The following is an 18,887-nucleotide window of genomic DNA, read 5'->3' on the forward strand; positions in this document are numbered from 1 at the left end:
ATTTGAAGTATGATTTAGCAACGTGTGTGTTTACAACATCGCCATCAGTTAAACGGTATTCTCAGATGTGTTGATGAAATCTCGCGATATTGCAGATTACATACCACCGCTTTACAGTGTGCGATAGAGACAGTTAAGATGGCGGCGCAGGAGACTCAAGCGACACAGCAATCCTCCGTAAGCAACGGAGAGGTAAGAACGGTCAAAAATGTAGACTAGCCATTAAATTAACGTGTCAACGGACGACCATAGCATATTCAACGCGGTCAAGCGCGTAGATGCGTTTTTCGTGTCTATTTAAAAGCGGAAAACCAGATTGCCGGTCTGAATCAGCGACCCCTTTAATTCGGCATGCGATGGGGGAGAAATGCTGGCTGAGTCACGAAGGGTCTGTCGGTTAATGTCGTGTCACTGTAACCAGGACACTTCATTTTCATTCAGCAAAACCAGATGAACCCGTTAACAATTTAACACCGTAGGCTTTATTTCATAGTCATTAGCTGGTTATCTTAACAGCATTTTTGGTCATTATCGCGGTCGAACGTCTCTTAAACGACCTCTTAATAGACAGCTCGTTAGATTTAGAGAAACACCCATATTGTTAATGGCTAATCAAATATATAACCATCTCTATACTTTTAAGTTGACTGGTGTTAGCAATCTGGCTACGTAACGTTAGCTGCCTAGCTCTCCTGTTAGCTTCACATGTCAAAGCAGTTTAAAGATGGTTGAATATTGTGCAGTCCGATATGTTAAGGGTCTATGGAGAAACGACGGTATGTGTCCTGCTATAGATTTGGGAATGCGTTTGTAGCGATTATATCAGGTTCGTGCTGTCAGCTCTTTAAGGTATTTGGATAAGTGGTTTAAGACAAGGATGATCTGTACTTTTCTGGCTTCATACAGTTTAATTTCAGCCTGTCATGTGGATGTGAACATGAACATTTTATTAGCTGGTTCTGGTACTTTGTTAGGTTTTGCATGGATTTAATCTCAAAAAGATTTAAGATGATTCTCTGGTTGGCCTACTGCTGGAATAGTTAGCTCTGATAGGAAGGTTAGCTCTGGTTTTATGAATGAATAACTCTGGTTACTGATTATACAGGTCATAAAAGTCATGAAAGATTGCTCATGTGCACAAATGTTTTTTCCATAACATGTGTAGGTGGCCTAATGTAAACAAAAGGAAAACGGTTAGTCGGTATTTTGTCGTCTGTTTTGGCTTTTCGAGCTTTCCACGAAATGCAGAAAACTCTCGTGTCAGTTGTTCCTGTTTTTGAGACTGACTCCTGAACAAACTTAATTTGCCTGTTTGGTTTGGTTTTGATTAGTCTTGTTTGTTTTATTTATATCGGAAGATGTAGCTGTTAGTGGATCTAAAACACTAACACAGAAATTTGAAAGGCAATGAATCATAGTGGAGGTGCGCCAATATATCGGCAGGTTTTTGATCAATTTGAAACAAATTTGAATCAAATTTGAATCAGCATGTCAGCTATAGCCTGAATAATGCGATTTATCAAACCAATAGTTAGATAACTGCTTTAAAGTGCCCATATTATGCAAAATCCACTTTTACAAGGTGTGGACATAAATGTGTGGCAGTGTGTGTGAACACAACCATACAATGAAAAACATTTCCCATGAAACCAAAGCAGTCTTATTAGACATGCTTTTTTGATTTTCTTGTTAATGTGATGTCACACTAACAAAGCCACGGCTAATGACTGACTGGTTATTAGGGATGCTCCGAACAGGATTTTTGCAGCCGATACAGAGTACCTGTTTCTTGTTGTCATGATCTGCCGATACCGATTCTTGAAGCTGATATCCAAGCTCTTTGATATATATATATGTTGTATACGGTGTTTAATGGAGATGTGAAGATGCATCATGCTGCATGTTAGGACCGGAGCGTGCCCTCATAGAAAATATAGATATCTCTGTAAAGGCAGAGAGAGAAATCCAAATTTGCAGGTCGCACATGAGCAACAGGTTGTAAATATGGTTTCAAATTGCACCTGGATTCAGTAGCCCTATGATGACAGAAGTAAACAAAAAGATCGTTCATGAGATCGGCAAATTTAGCGAGTACAGATAATCGACCGATGCTGATCGATCTGAGCATTCCTACTGGTTCATTTTACCCAAGCAATGGAGCATGTCGATAGCATGATGTTCTTGGTTCTCGGCATGTGGACATTTTTTCTGCTAAAAGGGTTTGGGAACCTGTACTACAACAACACATGATGACATCATTTAGCATGCATTTAGCAATGACACTGGTTGTGACTATTCTCTTTGACCAATTAGTAAGTGTTTACATGTTACGAGTTGGTACTAAAAAAAGTATGAGGTACAACTAGGTACTGTACACAGTGGAATTGAGTAGACCCAAAGTATCGAGCTATACAGGGCGTACGATGCAATGGAAAGCGTACTGTACTATAACAACCACGTGTAGGTACAGGGCATTTACATGACATGAGTATCCACTTATAAAGTCATGTAAACGTTTGCCTGAAGTCCTGCAGCATTGTTATAATAGACGGGATGGCTTCCAGCTGCTCGATTTATTTGCATTCTGAAATTTGTTGGATGACATTTCATAATGCATTGTTTTGTCAGCAGGACTGCAAAGAATATAATGACAGGCATTAGCTTAAACTTTTAATCTGTGCTTGTGTACTTGCCTAGGGTATGCTTATTATACCTTTAGGTTTGTTTAAACACCGTTCCCTGGTCTGGGTGACGAGCCGTTGCAAAAATATGGTTGTATTTGAACTGTTATCTAATCTCTAATCTTTAGTTTTCTTGACTGTAAGCAAAATAATTTCTAATCAGATTCATATCGTCGTTTTTTTTTTTTTTGCAGTGGACATTTTTGAATGTACTTGGAGGGTTTTGCAGCAAAAAAAGCTGTTAAATAATAAAATGACTTAAGTGACATTTGTGAAAATAAGGCATTTCAGTTACTGACTAATAACCTTTTCATTGCCATAAAAGTAAAATGACTAAACTTAAACATAAGAGTGTGATTAGGGCTGTCACGATTATGAAATTTGGCTGACGGTTAATTGTCTAATAATTGATTATTTTGGGGATTAATTGTCTCTTTTATTGGTTTGACATTTAATTCCCATACATTTTTTTCTTTGTTTGTAAAATAATTTTCACACATTGTTGTGATTATTTAATTACAATTTTTGCAAGGTTTACCTGGCAGTAAATATCAATACACACAACACATATTTAAAAGTAATCTGATTTAGTCTTGTTAATACAGGCGCTGCAGCTCCCCCTTGTGTTTTTTAGAGAGATGTGCAATCATTGCGGTGATCTGAAATCATCGCTATAAGGTCAAAAAAATCACGATGAGATGATTACTTAATCATTGTGACAGATCAAGTGTGATCAGATCTGATTTACCAAAAAAGTCAGATGCACTTTTAGGGGGTTTTGCATCTGAGCTCCTCAATTGTAGTTATGCATGTTAAGAAAATTTGGTCATCTTGTCCCTAAAACGTCAGTTATCTATTGATAATCTGTCCGACACTTTGTCTAAAGCACACTATTTACAAGTATAGTCCTCGAAGAGCTACTGTGCTTGAGTGCCCTTATGCTAATACATATGGTAATACTATACTGTAAATGCCATTTTTATCGCACTTAATTGACCATGACATTTTTTTGTTTAAGCATCTAAATTAACATTAGAGTTACATTAATGTATTTGACAGCTAATTTTATCCAAACTAACTTGCAGTTTATTCAAGCCACAGGAAGATTTTATTACTTTGGACTTTCATAGCTCAGAAGATTTGATGGTGTCTTAGTTGATACTTAAATGAAACTATCTCAGATGTTTCCCCATGTTGCTTAGGAGAAATAACACTAAAACTAAAAACGAAATAAAATGCATTAAAGGTGTAATGTGGGTTTTAGCGGCATCTAGTGGTAAGAGTGTGAATTGCAACCAACCTCAATTTCGAAATGCAATCAGAAGCTATGGTAGCTGCCACATAATAAACATTTCTTTGTCTGAGACAACGTAGGGACAAAATGCACTCTTTGGCGAAGTTTGTCTTTTAAGACATGTAGAAACATGACGGTGACTTTCATGTAAGGAGACCCGTGGTGTATGTAGTATTAAAAACAATACAGTTCATTATGTAACTGTATGTGATGTATCATCACTGATAATATAGTTATGTATATAATACAAGATATCCTTCTAAACGTACCACATTGCACCTTTAAGAGTATGAATTTATAAGATCTATGTAGATTGTATAGGTTAAATTATCTGGATTAGGGTAAAACTGATTAGATATGTAGACGTTCATATTAAAATGTTGATTAATATTTGACTTTTGAACTCAAGTGACATTTGTTGATATTTTTTCTCTGAAAAATATATGAGGCACGTGAGACATAAGCAAATATTACCATTTGCTTTCCATTTAAAGGCGGGGTGCATGATCTCTGAAAGCCAATGTTGATATTTGAAAACACCTAAACAAACACACCCCACCCCAATAGAATCTGGACCTTCTTTGATCGACCCGCCCCACACATACGCAACGATGTTGGTTAGTAGACACGCCCCTCACTGCTGATTGGCTACAAGTGTGTTTTGGTAGTCGGCCTGACTCCCTTTTCCAAAGTGTTTTTCAAAAATCATACACTCCGCATTTATTTTTATTGACAGTCTATGAGAAATAATTTGAGAAATAATCTGATTTTTATCTGTACCTTTGAATTTAACATTGCAAGGTTTTGTATTTACTACATTGTGTTTTTAAAGTAATTCTTGGACTAATTTTATGCATTATTAAAATGATCTGTGCAGGTGAGCAGTAATGGGGCAGCAGCCTCAGGTCAGGTAGCTCAGACAGGTGCGACTGTTCAGGACCAACAACAGCAGCAGCAACAACAACAGCAGCCCAATGCCTGGCAGGTGATCAAAGGTGTCCTCTTTAGGTGAGTCCTATATCTGCACAGTCTATGGGATCCTTTAATTGTGTGTGATATTGTGACAATGCGTATTGGTACCCCGAGGGCTGTAATACTCAGCAGATGTTCCCATGAAGGGAGCGTAACTGACTACCAACTAACTACCAATGCTGCTCAGGGAGTTTTAATTAATGTCAAGAGTTTTATTCTCCCACAAGAGCTCATGTATTTTAACACATTTGTACTAATGCAACATAACAGAATTAAAAGTTTATCTTTAGATTTATAGTCATTCTTCAGTGATATTTCTCCATGTTTAATTAGTTTATATTAAAGCGGGCTAATCTAGTCTGATTTAATGACTTCCTAATACCTATTTCACCAGATGATGTTATAAGACAAACAGTGTTGCATCATAAGACTGAAGTCTGATTTGCTCTCATGTTTGTGTTTCAGGATATTTATCATCTGGGCTATAAGCAGTTGGTTCCGCAGAGGTCCATCAACTCCAGATCCCAACACTCCTGCTGGAGCTCCACGTGTGCCCAGCCGAAACCTGTTCCCCAAGGACACACTTATGGTAATGAGAAGTTATCTTGACTTTTATTTGAGGTTTTAATTTGAAACCACTTGGTTAAGTACACATGAGCTTAAGGTTTTCATAACAGCACTGATAACATGTCTTTCTCTTTTATCCTCATCTGTTCACAGGATTTTTATGTATATATCTCTGAAAATGAGGTATTTACAGATTTCAACAACACAGAAGCCTTGTTCTGGTTTCAGCAAGATCTAGTTTATGGAGATTGGACCACAGGAGATTCGGGGGACGGTTGTTATGAACATTATAAAGAGTTGGAACTTTCTGAGGTGGGACATGAATGCTTTGTAGAAATAATGTGAACTTGTGTTGAAACAAACAGATGTTAGATTGATTTGGTTTGACCAAACCGTGCATGGACCCCATTTACTTCCATAGTAAATGGGGTCCTTAGGAAAAAATAATACTTTTGAAGTAAATGCTGTACACAAACAGTTTAGTTACAAACATTTCTCAAAATATCTTCCTTTGTGTTCATCAGAACAAAGACATTTATACAGGTTTGTAACAACATGAGAGTGAGTAAATGATGACAGAATGTTCATTTTTGGGTGAAATATCCCTTTAATGTCTGGTGCTCTTTTAAACACTATAGTATGATATTAAAGTTAATTGATGTGAGACAAACAAAAGTAGCCATTTAACAGTGGCCCTAAATAATTTTTGTAATTTAAAGTGAGCCAAATATCAAAATTACCCCATGGTTTACTCAACCTCAAGCAATCCGAGATACATATGTCCATCATCTTTAAGGTGAACACATTTGGAGTTATTTTACTAAATGTCCTTGCTCTTCCAAGCTTTATAATGGTAGAAAACGGGAATCAGGGATCAACTTCTGACTTTAAACCCCCAAAAGTGCATCCATCATTGACATGGCTCCAAGGGGTTAATAAAGGTCTTTTGCGGGTAATCAATGTGAATTTGGTACACTGTAAAATTCAGTAGAAATAAAAGTGTTACTTGCAGCTGGGTTGCCACTAACTTGCCGTAGATTTAAATGTATGTTATTTACTGCCAACATTTTGTTCAAAGTTAAATGAACATTAAACATTAACAAGTCTTTGTCTTTACAGAGTAAAACTAAAATAACAGCATCAAGCAAAACATTCTGGGAAACAAAATCTGAAGCAAAAAACAGAAAAAGGTTGATGATGATTTCTGGTTCCCAGAATGCTTTGCATGAGGCGTTTATTGTATAGTTTTATTCTGTAAAGATAAAGACTTGTTAATATTTAAAATGTATTTAACTTGCCAGTAAATTACATAAATTTAAATTTTTGGTAAGTTACCGGCAACCAGCTGCAAGTAACACTGTAATTTCTATGATTTTTTTTTACAATGTACTTTATAAACTATAAAAACTAATTTCTGGTAACGGCGCCATCTTGGACTTGTACAATTTTTAATGTTAAATTTAATGGTTTTTAATAATTTTGTTTACATTACAACACATAATGTCAAATGCTTCCAATCAAAACCCATTCTATTAAAGGTGCAGTGTGTAAATTTTAGGCATCCAGTGGTGAGGTTGTGAATTGCTGCTCACCCCTCGTTTTGAAACGCATAAAGAAGCCATGGTAGCCGCCACTGGAAAAACACGTAATTGACGGAGACAACTTAGTAAAAAAAGTTTGTCCGTTAAGGGCTTCTGTAGATACATGGCGGCACAAAATGGCGACTTCCACTTAAGGGGACCCTCTGTGTATGTAGATAAAAAAGGTCTCATTCTAAGGTAATAAAAACATAACAGTTGATTATAAAAAGGTCTTTATACACCACTGATAATATAGTTTTGTATATTATTTTGCATTTCTGTCAAGAGATCCTTCTAAAAATTACATACTGCACCTTTAACTCTACAGTAAGGTAAACAAGTCTTCAATCAGTAGATTAAAATGAGTATGATGTAAAACAGAAAATGAGAGTAATAATAAATGCACACAGACAGTTTGTGGTGGTATGTGGTCTTGACACCTGCATGCCATTTAAAAATTCAAGAACTTCTTCTGTTTAGCCCTTTTAATTTGAACCAAAGAGTAAATGATAAACAATACAGAAAACATACAAATGAAAGATAATCAAAATTAAAACATTCTCACCTAATAAAATATAGTAGATGCCACAGTTTTTACTGTAGTAATATTTTGCGACAATCATTACACGTCATTGACCCAGTATGCACCATGCATGAAACATGGCGGCACAAAATGGCGACTTCCATGTAAGGGGACCCTCAGTGTATGTAGATAAAAACATCTCATTCTTAGGTACTAAAAACATAATGGTTCATTATGAAAGGTCTTTATACACCCCTGATCCTATAGTTTTGTATAATATTTTGCATTTATGTCAAAAGATCCTTCTAAAAATGACACACTGCACCTTTAAATGGACAAATATTTTTTGGGACTATTGTAAATCCAAATAAACAATTAATACTACTAATATTTATCTGCTGATGTTTACCTTCTGGCATGTTTTCAGTAACCTTTTAATTGAATGTCTGTATGTTTTCTACTTGTTCAGAGCTTGAAACAGAATGGCTCCATATACATCCACATTTACTTCACCAAAAGTGGCTTCCATCCAGACCCCAAACGCAAGGGCCAATACCGCAGACTGGCCACAGTACACACCACTCGAAGTGAGTATATATTCCTATGTGTCATACACAAATTTTGGGTTTTCCAAACACACTTCAGCAGATACGAATGATTTCATACTAAAGATTCTCACATGTTCGTCTTCAACAGTGCTTAACAAGTACAAAAGAAGGAAGTTTCTCAAGACGAAGAACCTTCTGACGGGCGAGACGGAAGCTGACCCAGAAATGATCAAGGTGAATTTTGCTCCTCCAACTAATTGGACTTATTGGAGATATTTCGAATCACTTGATTTTAACGTTTTTGGATTCTTGTGTGTTCCCAGCGGGCAGAAAGTCACGGTCCGGTGGAGATCATATCTCACTGGCATCCTAACCTCACCATCAACATGGTTGATGATCATACAGCCTGGGTCAAAGGTTCTGTTCCTCCTCCCCTCGACCAGCGTAAGTTCCTGCTATACCATAACACATATTTTTTTAAAGTAGCTGACCCAAAATCTCATCTTGTTAACATGGCTGTCCTGTGCTTCTCCCAGCATGTAAAGTTTGATGCAGTAAGCGGAGACTACTACCCCATCGTTTACTTCAATGACTACTGGAACCTGCAGAAGGACTACTATCCCATAAACGAAACCCTGGAGAACCTGCCCCTGCGGATCATGTACTGCCCCCTGTCCTTGTGGCGCTGGCAGCTGTATGCCGCTCAAAACGCTCGATCGCCCTGGAATTTCCTGGCTGAGGACACGTACGAGCAGTCAGATGAGGACCAGGACTCTGTTAAGGTTTGCACTGCACTTAGATATCTTATAGGAAATAGTTGAAAGGTTTTATAAAATACTGTCCAGATATTACAAACCTAAAAAAAGCCCTCATGTATTGGTTGTTTTTTTTTCCTAAAAGGTGGCGCTACTTGAGACCAACCCTTACCTCTTGGGCGTGACTATCGTTGTGTCCATCGTCCACAGCATTTTTGAGTTTTTAGCTTTCAAGAACGGTAAACGCTTGTATAGTGTCATTATAGATGTTTTGCTGTGGTTCTGCTGGTGTCTCATTCTCTCATTTCATTTCCTCTGCAGATATTCAGTTCTGGAACAGCCGACAGTCTCTGGAGGGTCTGTCTGTGCGCTCCATCATATTTGGCGTGTTTCAGTCACTGGTGGTGTTGCTTTACATATTGGACAATGAGACCAACTTTGTCGTCCAGGTCAGCGTGTTTATCGGCCTGCTTATCGACTTCTGGAAGATTACCAAAGTCATGGATGTCAGGGTGAGAGACGCTACCACCAGCAGGAATCGTGCTGTACGTCAGTCGCTTAAATGTTTTGCATCGCGGTATTGACTCTTGATTGTTTTGGTTTCCAGTTCGACAGAGAGAACAAGATTGCTGGAATATTCCCACGATTGGTATTCAAAGACAAGTCCACGTATGTGGAGTCTTCAACCAAAATCTATGATGATGTAAGCACGCTTTCTTATGCACTTACATGCAGTTGACTGAATGTTCACTTTTTTAAATGATATTGATTGTTCTTTGTTTTCCCAGATGGCTTTTAGGTACCTGTCTTGGCTGTTGTACCCTCTCTTTGGGTGCTATGCAGTTTATAGCTTATTATACGTGGAGCACAAAGGCTGGTACTCTTGGGTGCTCAGTATGCTTTATGGGTTCTTGTTAACCTTTGGTAAGTAGTTTTATTTCATGTTTTAAATAGCTGCATCTGATTGCATTGCTGGTAAACACACAAAATGTAGTAATCAGCAATGCAATCTCATGGGCTCTTGCCAAGACCAAATTAGAAATGGTGACAAGAAATGCATAAAGATAAAGCTCACATGCTCTAAAGGGGAATTCCACATTCACATTTTACACTCCAAGGATTTTCCACCATACTGTAAATAGAAGGAGAGCTGGAAACACTGCATCACGTGTACTGGAGCAGGAATGCCTGTCGACTCGACACATTAATATTTAATAGATTTCAAAATAAGTGTAACAGGAAAGTTTTCTCAGAGTAACTTGTTTGAAAGGTAGTGTGTGCAATTTTATATATACGCAAAACACACATCACTTAGTTTATTATTAATTTTATCTTTTATATTATGCTGAATTTAAAAAAAATCACATTACATCAAAATTGTTGTAAAACCAAACTTTTCCGGTTACACTTTACAATATTGTGGATGTTGTAATACACATACAATACACAATGGTTTGCAATGACTGCAAAATTATGTATAGTCAAAGTTTTAGGTTGATGCAGATTGGTGAGAAAAAGAGAGTACATTATTAACAGTTCAAACTGATTAACCCTAAAGCATTATCGTAGCGCATATTGTGCATAGCATCATTTAGCACCGTTTTGTTTTCTACAATACCGTGCAGCCCTAGTTAAAGGGTTAGTTTTCCCAAAGATTTTATTCTGTCAATTTTTACTCGCCTTCATGTTGTTTCAAACCTGTATACATTTTTTTTTGCTGAACACAAGGAAATATATTTTTAGGAATGTTTGTAACCAAACTCATCAGAAGCCCCATTGACTTTCATAGTATTGTTTTTTTCTACTATTGATGTCAATGGGGCTTCTGATCGGTTGTGGTTACAAACATTCCTCTAATGGCACTTTTCCATTGCATAGTACCCCACGGTTTAGTTTAGTTTGGGTCGGGTCAGTTCACCTCACTTTGGCGTGGTTAGCTTTTCCATCGAGTTTAGTAACACTTCGTAGTGGGAGGGATTATAGGCGTGCCGTTATATTTGCGCTGCCTACTGCTGTGACATCATACAAGTTGAGAGCGTCGTTGTACATTCCTATACATTTATTTATTTCTCAGTCCGCCACAAAATTAAAATTGGCCACCAAAGTGTTACCCTTCTCCCCCATTTTTTACTGTGGGTTCACACCATACGTGTTTGAGGCGTCAAAATCGCGTCTAGTTTGCAGCTTGGACATTTTTAATGCATTCGCGTCAGAAGCGAAATCCGCTTCTTGTGGGAGGGGCAAGTGCTATGCGGTTGTCTGTTTACAAGATGGCTGATGTTGATCGTGCATTCATCGAGAGAGTTACCGGTTTGTATTTGGTCACCTTACTATAGGGGGAAAATAGTTTACAAAACGGCAGGAATGCCACGGGTTGATAAACGTCACGTGACTCAAACGTGAAATGTGTATTTACCAGGTTGCCCAAAATGTCTTCACTGACACTCTTCCAAGCGAGGTCCTTTTTATTCCTGTCTCTATAGAAATAAGAACTTGTGTCGTATAGCTCAGGGTGACTGCTCACGGACAATATCAAGCGTTCCTCCATGTTGAATGAGTGACTCTGGCGGGGCTGCCGCCACAGCAGCAAGCAGGCTCCTGATTGGTTAACGCGGCGCGAAAATCCACCAAAGTTAAAATTTTTCAACTCGGGGTCTGCCACAAATTCCCGTCAAACGCAAAAAGCACCATTCACGCATATCGCGCGTACCACGGCAGACGCTCAATTCGCACAAACTAGACGCGCGAATGAGGTGGAATCCCGTCTGCCGCGTTAATCGCCTCATTCGCGCTGCGAAATGATTGTTTTCTAATGGGGATGCATAACGATTGATCGCGGTTGATCTATAGCAGAATAAAAGTTTTTGTTTACATCATATGTGTGTATAATAATTGTGTATATATTGAGATGCACACATTCATGTATAATTTGAAGAAAAAAATATTTATATATAATATAAATTATACATAAATATACAAATGTATATACACACACGTAAACATTTCTTAAATATATACATGCATGTGTGTGCATTTATTTATGCAAAGTTATTATACACACATATATGATGTAAACATAAACTTTTATTCTGCTTAATCGCGATTAATCGTTATGCATCCCTATTTTGTAATAAAAGACAGTCATATGCTGGCTCATTTATACTTTTGTCTACAAAACAAATTTTAAACATTTAAGCATGCACCCTAATATCAAAAAGTTGCTTGTATATAATTATAATAGTAATTTTTGCAATTATATTTGCTAGTAGTACAGAAATTACAAACTTCACATTTAAGTAGTCCAGCTGAGATTGCTCTAATACAAAAAATCCAACTTTTGGTCGGCTGATGGTTTAGTTTTAATTGCCGATATTGAGAAAGCATGTGTGGCCGATATAATACAAATGGAATTACCGTGGATGAGAGACAAACCGGTGACAAACCGTAATTACATATCACTATGTAAAATACCAGCTGGTCTTTCATCCTGTTAACTGTTCATGTGTCGTATTTTCTAAAGGTTTCATCACCATGACGCCACAGCTCTTCATCAACTATAAGATGAAGTCAGTAGCTCATCTTCCCTGGAGGATGCTCACCTACAAGGCCCTAAATACCTTTATAGATGACTTGTTTGCCTTTGTCATCAAGATGCCAATGATGTACAGAATAGGTTGTCTCAGAGATGGTACGTGCTTATGCATTTTTTATTCATACTTTATTTCCTTGATTAATATAGTTTTTGGACTTTGTGCACAATTAATGAGTGCCTGTTTTTCAAAACAGTATAAAGTGTGTTTTTTTCCTTATTACTCCTTATTAAATCAGTTCCCATTGGATAAAATCAGGGTGTGGAACTAATAGCTTAACACTGATCATGAGTGTTTCTGCTTTAAACCACTTTACTGTTCTTACGTAACGATTAAACTGATAATATCTTACTCTAAACCTAAAATAATTTTGACACACTATATATCGTTGGAAATCGGAAATTCATATCTCTTCACCATTTTGCAAAAAAATTATGATGGAGTATGAATATGTTTCGGACGTATTCAGAGATTGTACTGTTTTCTCCACAGATGTGGTGTTTTTCATCTATCTGTACCAGCGCTGGATTTACAGAGTGGATCCTAATCGTGTTAATGAGTTCGGGACCAGCGGAGTTGAACGCAATGGGGACAGCCCGGCCCAGCCGGTGGCCGCCGACACGACTGCTGCCATCACAGATAAATCAGAGGGGGAGAAGAAAAATGATTAACCTGTTTTAACCCTCTAGTCTTGTGAAGGTGTGTTAATGCATCTTCAAGGCTGAGTTTGTTTATTTGTCAGGGAAGGGAACTGGATTAAAGGTATTACGCAAAAGACTGAAGAAAAACGTTCAGTTCAACTTTCCTCCTCTGTGTTGGATCCGCAGGGGAAATAACTAATTATATTTAATGTAGATGTCCTAAAATCAGTTTTTTTCAAACTCCCATATTTTTGCAGTCAAAGTGAAATGTGATGTACTGTATTGTATATTTTTGGGTTGGTAACACTAATAATTTGAAGGGTTAAGTGGTCTGTAATTAAATCGCATTGCTGGAGTGAATAGGACGATTGCAGTACAGATCTTTTTTTTTAAGTCGAAAAATGAGGAAGAAGAGGTCAAACGTAGCCTCGCTGTCTTCCTCATTATGTGTACTTATTTTCTTTTCATTCCATGTATGAAGGGGTACCAAGATGCAGTTGTGTAAGGTGTAAAAAAGCCAGTTTTGTTCAGAAGCTGCCTGTGCGAGAGAGAGACTTTCCACGTTTTTAAAAGAATTGATGTTTCAAACCTGAACAAAAAATAAAGAAATAACAGCCTTGTAGGTATTAATATATAATTATATATTAATTTTATTAATAACTATGATGTTTTTCTCGTTTCTAAGCTTCTTTCTTTTGTATGTCCTAAACTGTACAGCATCCCAAGCCTGTAAACTTAACCATACTGTCGTTAAACTGTTTAGCAATAGCTGAATTACCAGTCCTACTGAGAACTTGTTTCGTTACATTCACACTCCAAAGCTGGTTCATATCCCATGGCACAGTCCAAAAATGGTGAGATGTTTGCCCGATTTGTCCATTTTTGTTGCTGTAATTCTAAATTGATTGGGCTTTTATTTTGGTACGTTCAAAATGATCACTCATGTTTATAGTAAAGTTCAAGTGCAGTTTGGACATTGTTTTATTTTTGTCTCAAGAGGTTTGTGTTTTAGATTTGGATAAAAATCTTTTGAAAGGTGTGAAGGCTCATAAAAAGTATAAAATCTATCAAAAGACTATTATACATTTTGCAAAGTTTTCCGAACTAAAACCACTTAAATTTATAAAGGAAAATGTTGATTATTTGGCTATGGTGTATTAAAGGGGCCATGGCACAGGACTTTTTCAAGATGTCAAATAGATCTTTGGTGTCCCCAGAGCACATATGTGAAGTTTTAGCTCAAAACACCATATAAATAATTTATTATAGCATGTTAAAATTGCCACTTTGTAGGTGTATGCAAAAATGTGCCGTTTTGTGTGTGTCCTTTAAAATGGAAATGAGCTGATGAAATTCAAACACTGATCACAATGATGGTGGTTTGTTGCAATTAAAACTAAATTGTGCTTTGGTTGGATAGTGCAGATTAAGGGGTGGTATTATTATAAAAAGAGCTCCTTATGACATCATAAGGAGAGCCAAATTTCAACGAACTATTTTTTCATGTGCTTGTAGAGAATGGTTTATCAAAACTAAGTTACTGGGTTGATCTTTTTCACATTATCTAGGTTCATAGAAGCACTGGGGACCCAATCATAGCACTTAAACATGGAAAAAGTCAGATTTTCATGCCATGGCCACTTTAAATGCACATTTGGTCCTTTGGGTTTAATCGCGTTGCTGAAATGTTTTGATGGTCACCAGTGCAATGACTTATGCCATTTTTTAGTTTGTATTTGAAAAAAAGTTTAAAGAGCCCCTATTCACAATTTTACATTTCCTTTGGTGTGTGTGTGTGTGTGTGTGTATTAGTACATGTTAAAGGCCGGGTGCATGATCTCTGAAAGCTAATGTTGACATTTGAAATCACCTAAACAAACACGCACCTACCCCAATAGAATCTGGACCTTCTTTTGATAGACCCCCCCCACATACATAACCCAGGCTACAATGTCGGTTAGTGGACACGCCCCTTACTGCTAATTGGCTACAAGTGTGTTTTGGTACTCTGCCTGATTCCCTTTTCCAAAGTGTTTTTAAAAATCATGCACCCCGCCTTTAACGATATGCAAAAGGTACATACCCCAAAGTAAATGATGACGCCAGTTATAGTTTCCAACGAAAATCTAAATTCTTGGACTACAAACAAACACACGGATTGTAGGCAACAGTTTACTTCCTGGGGTTATGTACCGACATTATCATAATTCCTCCCGCTTCGGACTGACAGCCTGTAAGTTTACTCCTGTTAGCAACCGAATCTTTCAAACATGGCAAGAAGCGTCACATTTCCGACTGACAAAAGAGGTATTCAGACCAATCGCAACGTACAGATTAGCTGGCCAATCAGGGACATAGAGCTTTTCAAATCAATGCATTTCAGGAAGAGAAGAAAATCTGGAGCTACAAAATGTACAGTATGTGGAAAATTGTGTTCTTTAACCATAAACCACGCAAACACGTTGTATACACAAAATAACGTTTTTAGCTATAAAGTAGGTGCACTTTAATTTTAAACATTTTACAACTAAGCATAGTTTTAGATCAGCTATTATTTTATAAGGGCAATATCATTTGATTATAGCATTACAAGAGAATGATGGCTTTTGTTTAGATTTTACTGAGATAAGGTTGGACTTATTATTATAAAAACGGTTCATATAAAGAAGATAAAATGGGCAAAGTGAAGTTCAGTTTTCTTTTATGCCTGTTTAGGCCCAAATTAAGTTATACATCACAGACTATGTTTCATTAAGAAAAAACACACTTTGGTAAAATATTGGTGCTGACTCAAGGCCGTAACCACATATTGAACATTGGAGGGACCATAACATTCAGGGCTATATGCATGGATATTAAAAACATCAAACTTTCTGATTATTAAATTGGGGGGACACCCCCCCTCAAGGCCTGCTGTGGTTACGCCCCTGACTCATGCGTCATCCAAACTTAAATTTTCTCTATATTATGCATCTAGGCCTTTTCACCAATGGAGCTTAATAATGAACTCATCACTTTCATAATGAATATACATATTTTGGTAACATTTCAATTAGGTTCCCTTTAATAATAGTTGTGTTTACTAAAAACAAACAGTGTGTGGTTACAGCATTTGTTAATATTTGTTAATAATAGTTCCTCCCAATGCAATTGTTTTTTATGTTAATTTTACATGCACAATAACATTCGTTTTAAAATGTATGAGAAAATGTTGAAATTAAGATTAATAAATGCTGGAAGTATTGCTCATTGTTAGTTTGTGTTAGGTAACAAATTAAACCTTATTGTAGTGTTACCCATATGTTCATTCACAGATATAAAAGCCATAAATGTCATGTGTATTTTAATACATCATCAAAAACCATCTTAATCAAACACACACACAAAAAAAACTTTGAACAGAAGAAACATTTTAATTAAAGCGTTTTATATTTTAAAACGTCTTACACAAATAAAAAACACATTTACAATATTTAAACTAACAAAATGTCACTTTTACAATAAAAATACATATTAGATTAAACCACTTCATACATTAAGAATAAACATTTATAAGATCAAAGAAAGTTCAGTCATAATCTGATCTGCTGTGGGTCGGATTTTGGGGTCACCGTCCCAACACCTGCTGATCAGATTCTGACATGCCTGTCCAACAGATGACTGTATAAAAACGTCCCTGGTGATGTCAGGGCGCAGATTATAAGCCACAACAGCGTACAGTATATACTGTCGGTCTCCATCATACGGCGGCTCTCGGGTGAGAAGCTGCCACATAGTGATACCAAAAGAATAAACGTCCACGCGCGGAGAAACCTCTTCACCTTTCAGCAGCTCAGGCGCGCGATGCGTGAACGTCCCTCCGATTTCACTCAAATGCGTCACTGTGTCGCTTTTGCTCGTCAGTTTAAAAGAACATCCAAAGTCTGCAAGTTTGCAAACACCCTCGTCTGACACCAAAACATTGGCGGGTTTTAAATCCAGGTGGACTATGCCGTGTGCGTGCAGATGCTGGAGCGCGCGCGCGATGTCGGTCGAATACCGAATACACGTGTCCATTGGCAACAGATCTGTGAGTCCGTATATAATCTGTTGTAGGTTTTTAGTGCCCGCGAACTCCATTATAATCGTCCCGATGTTGTCTTTAATGTTTAGATGCGCCGGAGCGCACGTGGTGGCCGCAATCACGCGCACAATGTTTTTGTGTTGCAGGTGCGCGGCGTTAAGTTCCGCCCAAAAACTTTGCCTCGAGGCCAGTTTGTTTTTCACACACCTCACTTGCTTTACAGCCACGGTATCTCCAAAGTACCTGCTTTTGAACACCATGCCGAATCCACCGCTGCCGATGGCCTCCAGAGACTGCAGCTCACGCCAGTTGATCACGGAGGACCACAGTCTGTGAGCGATTTTACCATGAAACGTGCTTGTGGGAACGCGCAAGGTACATCCACTTGTTGTTTTGGTTAGTGGGCTGCTGCATGCCCCGAACTCGAGCCCAAAATCCTTTGGCAATAAACGGGTGATGGGGATTGGTGACGGCATAGTTCATGTTCACCCTGGACTTGGAGCGTTCTTTAACGATATGGGGATTTGCTTAGCGTGGCACAGTTCACGTGATCATTTTCTGCATGCGTGTCATATGACGAATCCTAAACGAAGGAAAACGTCAGGGTATAATGGTCCATACTGGTTCCCGGTGTTTTGGTTTGGAAATAAACGTGACAGTTCCTTAATGCCGCGCTGCAAAGATGGATCAGCGTATGACATGATGTATTTAAATCCACCTCCACCCAATTTTTTTTGCTTTGGAATATCCACTTACACTAAACTTAATAATTAAAATGATAGAAATATATATTTGAAATTCTATTTATAATTAAATAAAAATATAATGCGCTTTTTACATATGCGAATCATTGCAAATAGCAGCTTTACAATAAAGATTTTAAACATAATCTTGATATAGAAAAATAATGTATCAAAATAATGATACAAATAAATAAGTAAAAGACAGGAAATAACACGTGATGGCAAAAAATATTTATTTAGTGAAAATGCAAAAATGTCATCATATACTATAATTGCATTTATTACACTATCAAAAAGTGATATTTTCAATAAATAAATGCAATGTAAACGTTACAAATGTAACTATTTAACATTTGCAGAACTCCCTTACAGGTAGTTGCTCGATTCGAAGAGCGTTCCTGATAGTCACGTGATTTGTAAATGCTGCAGAATAAATTAGGTCAACGTCAGCCTGGTGTTTTATTATTGTTGTATCAGCTCATATGCAGAACAGCAGGGGTAGTAAAAAGTAAATTATTGCACATAATGTAAGTAATGCCCAGACCGACCTGTGTGTGACATTACAGTAGGCTACCACAAAAGTACTTTGATGACACCTAATGAAACAGCGGTTAAGAAAAGCTACCACGTGCATTTGAAGGTTAAAGGTGTTAATTATGTAGTCTACTTCAATGAAATTTAGCTAACTATTTGCATAATTTGGCTGTTTTTAAACGTTTCCCCTGTAGGGGTTCAATCTTCAGATGCTCTCTATACAGGCTGACTGTCCTTATTAGATTCAGATATTCTGCAGGATTTACATGCAAATCACGTGACTATCAGGAACGGGCTTTGCAGCAGTTACCTGTAATATAGTTCTGCAAATATCACATAGTTCTCTAACATTTATTATAACATTTCTATGGAAATGTATTATTTGATATATCTAAA

At 37.4% G+C, this 18,887-nt stretch overlaps 2 protein-coding genes across 2 annotated transcripts; one reads left to right on the forward strand and one right to left on the reverse strand.

Annotated features, from left to right (window-relative positions):
- Positions 1 to 36: 36 nt before the first annotated feature.
- clptm1 (CLPTM1 regulator of GABA type A receptor forward trafficking) lies at positions 37 to 14,125 on the forward strand. Its single transcript, XM_073862592.1, has 14 exons — positions 37 to 192; positions 4,853 to 4,983; positions 5,413 to 5,536; positions 5,668 to 5,826; positions 8,087 to 8,204; positions 8,314 to 8,399; positions 8,489 to 8,604; positions 8,698 to 8,947; positions 9,066 to 9,159; positions 9,242 to 9,432; positions 9,528 to 9,623; positions 9,709 to 9,844; positions 12,441 to 12,608; positions 13,003 to 14,125. Exons 1-14 carry the CDS (start codon positions 139 to 141, stop codon positions 13,179 to 13,181), a joined length of 1,902 nt encoding a protein of 633 aa, XP_073718693.1. The 5' UTR covers positions 37 to 138; the 3' UTR covers positions 13,182 to 14,125.
- A 2,419-nt stretch (positions 14,126 to 16,544) lies between these two features.
- Positions 16,545 to 17,793, reverse strand: mos (v-mos Moloney murine sarcoma viral oncogene homolog). The gene has a single exon (XM_055196190.2). The coding sequence runs from the start codon at positions 17,688 to 17,690 to the stop codon at positions 16,701 to 16,703; it is 990 nt and encodes a 329-aa protein (XP_055052165.1). The 5' UTR covers positions 17,691 to 17,793; the 3' UTR covers positions 16,545 to 16,700.
- Positions 17,794 to 18,887: the final 1,094 nt, after the last annotated feature.

This window comes from Misgurnus anguillicaudatus, chromosome 24 (genome assembly GCF_027580225.2).
Source record: "Misgurnus anguillicaudatus chromosome 24, ASM2758022v2, whole genome shotgun sequence".
NCBI classification, from domain to species: Eukaryota; Metazoa; Chordata; class Actinopteri; order Cypriniformes; family Cobitidae; genus Misgurnus; species Misgurnus anguillicaudatus.